At 56.3% G+C, this 8,899-nt stretch overlaps 1 protein-coding gene across 1 annotated transcript; it reads left to right on the top strand.

The window, feature by feature from the left end:
* The first annotated feature begins 359 nt into the window (after positions 1 to 359).
* LOC140596249 (melanoma-associated antigen 10-like) lies at positions 360 to 5,617 on the top strand. The gene is made up of 3 exons (XM_072744624.1): positions 360 to 558; positions 3,775 to 3,867; positions 4,030 to 5,617. The coding sequence occupies exon 3, from the start codon at positions 4,051 to 4,053 to the stop codon at positions 5,083 to 5,085; it is 1,035 nt and encodes a 344-aa protein (XP_072600725.1). The 5' UTR covers positions 360 to 558; positions 3,775 to 3,867; positions 4,030 to 4,050; the 3' UTR covers positions 5,086 to 5,617.
* The last annotated feature ends 3,282 nt before the right edge of the window (positions 5,618 to 8,899 follow it).

The raw sequence follows: 8,899 nt of genomic DNA, 5'->3' as shown, positions 1-8,899 counted from the left end.
TGGGACAGGGAAATATGCAAGTTGAGCCGGAAGTACCTTGTAGTGCCTGAAAATAAAGAAATGCTAAAAAAAAAAAATACATAAAAAGAAACCAATGAAAACGTTTCCAGGGGCGTGAGGGAGGTATATGAAGAGGGAGCTAACAGGAAGAGCGCCCAGTGGCCAAACCTGGAACAAGTTAAACAACACAAATATATAGAATGATGTTGGATTTTAACCCAAAGTGTAATACAAGTCCCCATGTGTCTGTACTGAGAAAAGAATTTGACTTATTAAACACATAAATATGGGAAAATAGGCAGATCTCGCGAGTCCAGGGAGGAAGGACCCGCGAGAGGACCCAGGGAGCCTCCCACACGGGTCCTCCTACCACCGCCCCGCGGAGCCCATCTCCAGGGGACGTGCAATCAGCCCTTAGGGACCGGGGCACGGGGTCCGGATGTGACGTGGGCCGACTTCCGCCGCGGAGGTCTGAGAGAGCGGAGGGCCTCGTGTGGGGGGTCGCAGTGGGGTCCCCTGGAAGGAGGCCAGGCCCGGGCAGCGGCAGCCAGGCAGCAGGTAGCCCCGGGGGGCGGGGCTCGGAGGGCGGGGGACGGGCCCCGGAGGGCGGCGGGGGGGTGGGGGTGTGGGGCCTGTCATGAACCCCGAGAGACCACCGGGGGAAGGCGGGGCCCGGCTTCGAGCTGAGGCCTGGATGATGGGGCCTGGGGCAGTGGCCTGAGAAGGGCAGGGACACAGGGAGTGACGGTGGGGGCGGGAGCCCAGGACAGAGGGGACCCAAGAGCCCATGATAGAGGGGACCCGGCGGAGGGCAGGGCCCACGGTCAGCCCGGGAATGTCGCGGGGGAGCAGGATGGAGCCCGATGGTGGCCGCGGGTGCGGCAGGCCTGGCACATCCGGGTACCCGAGAGCCTGGGGCCTGGTGTGGCGGGAGCAGACGCTGAGGGGGGCGGGGGGAGGGTCCAGGGCTAAGGGGAGGCGAGGGATGGACCATTGACAGAGACAAAGGGGACCCCGTCGGAGGGTTGCCAGGGCTGTGAGGTCCCCATGGGACCGGAGACCTGCCCTCTGGTGGGCGGCCGCTCGGGTAGTGTGGCCACACTTCCATATCCCGGTCTCCCGACACACTGGGGGCCCCTGACGTCAGGAGCAGGGCCTAGGTCATGAGGGCAGAGGGGAGGGCCCCGGGTGCTGCTGGGATTCCCGGTGAGGATGCGGAAGAGGCCCGGGGGACCCCCACCCCAGCCCAGAGTTATTCCCGGGAAGGTCGTGGTGGGGGGGATGGGAACACGTGGTGAGGCTCCACTTCCGCATCCGGGCTCTGAGAGACCAGGGGGCTGGTGTTCAGAGCAGGGCCTCCCTGAGGGGACATACGGTGGGCCCAGGTCCTGTAGGGTTCCTGGCAAGGATGTCCATGGAGGACGGAGGGATCCAGCACCCCAGTCCACAGTCAGTCCCGCGTGGCAAGCCAAGTGGAGCCAGGCAGAGGCCCAGGCGCCCAGAGAGCCCCACCAGCAGGGGTGGAGAAGAAGGGCCCAGGGAGCCTGTCCCCCGCCTCCGACCTCAGCCCCCTCTCTGAGCCCTGGGAAGCCCCCAGGTTGGGTCCTGGTCCTTATGGAAAGACGGTCACTCCCTATCCCTGGTGGGGTCCGGGCGGAGGGGAGGACCTTGGTGTGAGCGGCCCGGCCTCTGGAATCCTGCCCGAGAGGCCTGGGGTCAGCTAGGGCTGGAGGCGAGGACCCCCGAGGGACTGAGACCCCCGAGGGAGCTGGTCCCCCAGGATACCCCAGCACCACGACCCTGCCCCTGTTTCGGCCTCGGGAGGCTGCCGGGGGTTGGACAAATCCCGAGCTGCGTGGCAGCTGGTGCTTCGTGGCCTCCCACACTGTGGCCATTGGGCTGGAGCACTGCCTCCAGGATGTGGGCGGGGGTGGGATCTGGTGGGGTAAGGACAATCGCCCACGTGTGGCTGGCAGCCAAGGCGAGGACCACAGGGGCACTAGAGCCCTAGGGACACAGACTAGACTGGGTCCTGGGAGCACTCCGGGCCCGATGACCACCTGGGGCGTGCCCTGGCTTGCCAGCCAAGTCTCCTAGAGCCTGGGGGCTTGGTGGAAGGAGCAGGGTTGGAGCCTGCCCAGGGCTGACCTGGGGCCTGAGGGGATTGAAGGTGAGGACCACAGCGAGGACTGAAGGACCTTGGGCCCCAGCACGTGCTGTCCAGGGAGGAAGGAGGCCCCCGTGCAAGATGAGCCCATGCGGCAGCATGGTCCTGATGTCCATGTCTGGATGTTAGGGCCTGAGGGCTTGTGCTTCAAAGGAGTAGGGTCTTGGGGGTGGTTGGAGAGGGTGTGTTTGGATGACACACCGCCTGGGGGGAGTCAGGGTGAGGACCCTGGGGACGGCCTGGCTGGCCCTACCCGTCTTGTGAGCAAAGAAGCCAGTGCAGTGGAGTGGGGCCCTGCCCTGTGGGCAGCCCACGGAGGATGGGAGAGCGCTGGCCCTCAGTGGCATGCTCACTTGTCCCTGTGACGGGTGGGTGGCAGGAAGGTGGGCTGGCCTGGGGTTGGTATGGTCTTGGTATGAGGGACACATGTCCTCTATGGGAGTTTGGGGGCCTGGAGGAAAGTCAGGATAATGGCAAGATAATGCTGAGGACCCTCCTGGGAGCCTGAGGGCATTTGTGCCCCAGGAGAGAGGGGCCGGTCTCCAGGCCCGCCCTTCCTGATCTTGCTGGGGTACTTGGGCCGGGGGGCTTTGCGGCTGTAACCCACCTGGCTAAGGACACAGGAGAGCACAGAGGACATAACAGGGCGCCTCTTCCTGCTCCTCTCCCAGTTCTCAGGGAGTTGAAGACCCTGCTGGGAGAGATCCCAATCAGAGTGTGGGAGGAGGCCCACCTGGGGGATAGATGCCCAGGAGTCCTGGGCCTGCCGAGACTCTGTGTGAGGAACCATGCCCGCCCCACATTGAAGGGGTGAGTGGCCCCCAAGACAGCCATCAAGCCCAGGAAGCGATTGCCCCAAAACCTGGGTGCCGTTCCCTGGCAGCCCTGGGAAGGGAACCCAGGGTGCATCCTGTCCCGTGGAGCCCTTCCTCCTCTCCAGATCCCTGGGTAAAGGGAGGGGATGGCCTGGGCCTTAGGGTCTGGACTCAGGTCAGCAGAGGAGGCGGGTGCCCTGCCCTGGCCCTGGCCCAGGCACTGACTTCAGTCTAGGTGAGATAAGAGGGGATGCCTCCCACAGCAGGATCCCTAGGGATCAGGCCACCACAGCCATTTGTGTCGCCCCTGAGAAGAGGTGGAACCGGTGGACCGAATGTTTTCTCTGGACTTTGGCTGGTGGGGGGTCATAGCAGGGGCCCTTGAAAGGAAGGTGCAAAGAGAGTGGCCTCAGGGCTACCCGTGGAGTCTTCCCAGGTCGTGCGTGAGGTCCAGTAGAAGACCCAGAGGCGCCCTTTCCCAGCCCAGATGGAAGCCAGAGCTGGCCCTTCTCTTGTGCACGATCCAGGAGGAATCCTGGAGACTTTGGCAGGTGTGGCCAGGGCTAGGCCCCTGGTTTCCTCCTGTGGAGTCTGGGGGCCCTGTGTTCTTGCAGGGATATTTGGCCTGAGAAGGACAGGGCCAGGGCAGGCTCTTGAGAGGCCCCGGGGTAGACCGTCCCTCCTGGACTGCTGAGGACCTCCCACAGTACGAGCCACCCTCCTGTCCACACTGGGCCCCAGGGCTGGGCTGGCAGTCTGAACCCTGAGGACCCTCCTCCTCCCCTCCTTCAGGACTTCAAGAACTGGCAGTGGAGGCCTCAGTCTGAGGCGGGGGTCCCTCAGTACACAGAGCTGAGGAGGCGCGGGCCAGAGCCACTTGTCAAGGTGAGGTGCACGCTCTCTCCGTCCCTGGTTTCAGGGGTTCTCCCAGCCCAACATAGGGGAGCCCTCTGCAGAGGAGCCCGGCACAGCCCCCTGTCAGCCCTGGCACCTTGGGGTATCTTGGGCAGGCTGCTCCCTGACAAGTTCTCCCAACTCTGTCTTTAGGTTCAGCCCGAATCTGACACCATGCCCCTAAGGAATAGCAGCGAGCTTTGGAAGCAGGGAGAAGACCTAGAGGAGGCCCAGGGCCTGGTGGATGCCCAGCTGTCTGGGGCTGAGGAGGAGGAGGAAGGGGAGGAGGAGGCTCCACCTCCTCCCTCTACCCCATCTCCCCCGTACCACCTATCTCATCTCTTTTTGTCCTCCTCCTCGTCCTCGTCCTCGTCCTCGTCCTCCTCCTCCTCATCATCATCATCGTCGTCTTCCGCTTCTTTTTCCACCTCTGGCATGGTCTTTGGACCCCCAGAGTTGGGTTCTATGGCTCCCGGGGTCCTGAGTGCTTCCCAGAGCTCTCAGAATGCCAGCCCCTCCCCCAGTGGTGGGGCAGCTGGTGGCCTTGGCCAGTCTGAGCCGCCTGGCCCCAGTGGCCCTGGGGAGGCGGGAGATGAGGAGCCCTTGGTAGAGGGCAGTTTCCACATGAAGTCAGCTGCCCTGGTGGTATTCCTGCTCCTCAAGTATCGCAACAAGCAGCCCACCAGCAAGGCAGAGATGCTGGAGGTCTTCACCACAGAATACCAGGACGACTTCCCCGCCATCTTGAGCCAAGCGTCCATCTGCTTGAGGCTGGTCTTTGGCCTAGATGTGATTGAAGTGGATCCCAGCGAGCACTCCTACGTCCTCAACCCCATCCTGGGCCTCACCTGGGATGGGATGCTGAGCGGTCAGTGGGGCCTGCCCAAGACCTGCCTCCTGGGGCTGGTCCTGGGGTTGATCCTCCTGCAGGACGGATGTGTCCCTGAGGAGGAGGTGTGGGAGGCTCTGGGGTTCACGGCGGTGTACGATGACCAAGAGCACATCGTCTGTGGGGAGCCTGGCGACCACCTCACCAATGTCTGGGTGCAGGAAGGCTACCTGGAGCGCCGGCAGGTGGCGGGCAGCGACCCTGCCCGCAACGAGTTCCTGTGGGGGCCCAGGGCCTACGAGGAAACCAACAAGTTGCAGGTCATGGACTTTCTGCTCCTGGTCGGTAGCAACAACTTGGGTTCCTCCCTGATCCTGTGAGAAAAGATTCTGAGATAAGGAAGAGGGGGCTACAGCCCCAGGGGTGGCCAGTCCCTTTCCAGGCTTTTGTGGGGCCGGCATGAAGGGAGGCCTTTGGGTGCTTCCTCCTGGTATTATCCTGTTGGGTGTTATCCTATTGGGTGTATCCTGGGCGTTCTCAGGGGTTAAGCGCCAGGGCAAGTAGGAGGAAAGCAGGGCCAAGAGCCTCTTTGGGTCCCTGGGCTGTATGATGACCCCGGCATCCGGAGCTTGGTTCCTTTGAGGAAGCTCCCCATGTTTGTTCCTTGGGATAGAAGGTTTCCCCAGCCCAGTGGGTGAGTGACACGCACCCCTTCGCGTTCATACTTGCCCAGTTCAAGAGTTAGATTTTTGTCATGTCCTGCCTACAAGTTAGTAGACCTTCCCTTCTTGTTTGGGTACTGGATGAAATCAGAGGGCAACGGTGTTGGAATTTGTTGGAAAGGCCAAGAGTGCCGCAGGCAAGTGGTGGAGTGTGGAAATTAGAAAATAAACCTTGTTCACTTTTCATTTCTACCCTTGCCATGTGCCATTTTTCCAAAATAACTTCAATATGCGCTCCTGCAATCACTTGGTTCTTCAAGAAAGGGAGGGAAGGGTCCTGTCTGAGGCCAGGGGAGCCCTGCTGGCGGCTCCCTCAGGGCCTCAGAGCAGCTGAGCTCTGCTCCCTGCAAGACCCTGCATGTGAGCAGTGAGGACATGAGGCACCTGGTGTCACACTGCCTTCAGGGAGTGTGACTAGTGGCCCTTGTCCCACAGGAAGGCAGGGAGGGGTACCCTGAGACCTACCCTAGCTCACCAACCCCGAGCTTTTCCTGGAATTGTGGGAGCTCTGAGTTACCCCCAGTGGGGCAAGAAGTCTGTGCCAGCGTCACGGCCATTGAATCCTATGTGGTCTGAGACAGTCGTGTGCTGAGAGCTCATTTTGTTCAGTTTCTCATTGGATATCACTGCAATCAGTTTCCTAATGTGAGTTACCAACGATGATGAGAGGGCTAGCCAAATGCATTTAACAGCCACATACGCAATTACACAAGCAGTGACAGCAGCAAAATATTAAAACAAGAATCTCCTAATATCCCTCTTCCATGAAAGCAATGAGAAAACAGCCAAAATGATCAGAATCAGGGAAGAAAGAGAGACATTACTAATGACCTCACTAGAAAAGAAGGATAAGAGAGTCTAGAAACAGCATGCCAAGAAATTAGGATGAAAAAGTGGACACATTATTAGAACAAGTGTCCAAGATACAAAGTAGAAAAACTAGCTCAAAAAGGAGTAGAAAATCTGAATGGACCTACAACACAAGACATTGAATTGGAAACCAAACACTTCCACCAGAGAAAAGCTTCAATCCAGATGGCTTCACTGGTGAATCCCATGAAGTGTTTACAGAAAGATGAAAAGAGAGCACTTCCCTAACTCATTGTATGATGCCGAAACTACCCTAAAAACTAACCCAGAAATAGGTATCACAGAGAAATAAAGCATAGATCAATATCTCTTATGAGTATAAATGCAAATATCCACTACAAAATCCTCTCTAACTGAATATGGTAGCATATAAAAAGGATTTTACATCATAATTGAATAGGATTTATCCCTGTCTACCCGGAGCCTTATAACCCTCCCTACCTTGACTCCCTCAGGCCTATGAGTCAGAGGCGGGACACTTTAAGGAACCTGGAGCTTCTAGCTTGGGGCTACAGTGAAAACTGAGCCCACTTAAATTTCCCCTTTGCTGACTACTAGCAGGATTGTTTCAACACATGAAAAGCAATCAAATAGGGTACATCCACAGAATGAAGGAGGGAAGACACATGATCATCTTGTATGTTGGTAAATTGAACACCAATAAAAAATAAATTTATTAAAAAAATAAAAAAAAATGCCCATGCAAAAAAAAAAAAAAAAGCTGAAGAAGCCCTTTAGAAAATCCAACACCAGTCAGGATTAAAATATTCAACAATCGAGGAATAGAAATTAATTAACTGGAGGAGAAATAGACTGCATTTAATATTGCAGCTTCGGTAGTTAGAAAGTTCTAATAGTTCGTGGGCTGAAACCTGGACCGAAAGGTGGCCTATAATGAGTGGGTTGGAAATGCCAGGACTGCCTTGGTTTAATATGGAAGCAGGGACACAAAGCCTCAGGGGGATTGTCATCTAGGACCTATCCACACACTGTGAAGGTGCAATGGACATGCCCTTCACCACAGCTGTGAGAGATAAATTTGTGGGGGGAACGCCAGCATCCTTGAAGGGCTCTGTGATTGTTCTTCTCCACAGCCCAGACTTTAAGATGGAAAGTGCAGTCACTGAATTGGGAAACCTGAATTCAAAGGAATCCTCTGGTGGCAGGGGCCAAGGGGCAGCCCCCATTTGCCAAAGGCCAGGTGAGTGTGGTTACGGTACAGGACATCAGTGCCAAGGCAGCTATCAGAATAGTCTGACATGTGCAGATCTATGTGCTGGCTAGTTGATCATGCTGTTCTGACAAGTGAAATAGATAGAAAGCCCAGTAAATTGTCACTTGACTTACAAAACCAGAAAAGTTCTAGACCAAGTCAACAAAAGCAAATCACGAAGTCAAAGAGTCATGGCCTCTCAATTCCCAGATTTCTAGCCATTCAAACTTTTAGAAAGAGTACAACTCCCATACCACCAAGAAACTCCATTATAGGGAATATATCCAAAGGAAATGAAAACACTGTGTTGACAAGATATGTGCACACCCCGCCGATGTACATAGAATCATTTTTTTCACAATAGCCAAGACACAGAAACAACCTAAGTGTCCCTCAGTGGGTCAATGGATAAAATACAGGGGCACCTGGCAGGCTTAGTTGGTTAAGCGTCTACCTTCAGCTCAGATCATGATTCCAGGGTCCCGGGATTGAGCCCCCCGTCGGGCTCCCTGATCTCCCACCGCCCCTTCCATTCTTACTCATGAACTATCTCTCTCCCAAATAAAAATAAAATCTTTTTAAAACACAGTATAGAATGTGGTATATACAAATGGAATATTTTTTTAGACACTTTATTTCTGTATTCCTGAGAGGCACGCACAGAGGGAGGCAGAGACACAGGAAGAGGGAGAAGCAGGTTTCCTGCAGGGAGCCCTGTGCAGGTCTCGATCCCAGGACCCCAGGATCCCGCCCTGAGCCGAAGGCAGATGCTCAACTACCGAGCCACCCAGGTGTTCCTCCATCCACTCCTTCCCATCTACCACCTGTTACCCACAAATGCCACCTCTGTTGGGCACCACATGGCACCAGGATGTGGAGCGCAAGGAAAAGCAGAGGGAGTCCCATGTGGGGAAACAGGGAAGGGGCATGCCAGTGTGGGAGACAAAGACTGGATGCCTTATCATTTCCACAATGATCACCAGCATTTAAAATTGGGAGATGCCACATCAAAGTCTGGAATGACAGCTTGAGCTCTCTCAAACATTAGAAGCACTGACAACACTTGGCCCCCGCTGGCTCAATGTTCTGCCACAGTTGAACACCTTCCTTCATGTGTATAACCCACTCGGCCCCCTCCAGGACGGCACTCCTGTGATCCTTTGGCCATGCTCTATCCCATGCACCCTAGGTCCTGGCCACAGAGGGCCCCATCACCACTTCCAAATAGGACGGCCCTTTGCATTTACATTTTGCTTGGACATTTTTTCCACCTGCGATGACCTTCCCCCTCTGTCTCCTATGCTACCTCTTCCATGGAGCATTCCCCTGTTCTGCCACAGAGATCCAATCTCACCCTTCCACCTCTCATCTGCACACCTCTTTTGGGGT

Source organism: Vulpes vulpes, chromosome X (genome assembly GCF_048418805.1).
Source record: "Vulpes vulpes isolate BD-2025 chromosome X, VulVul3, whole genome shotgun sequence".
In the NCBI taxonomy this organism is placed as follows: Eukaryota; Metazoa; Chordata; class Mammalia; order Carnivora; family Canidae; genus Vulpes; species Vulpes vulpes.
Note: the sequence above shows the minus strand (reverse complement) of the source record. Positions and strands in the feature narration are given on the sequence as shown.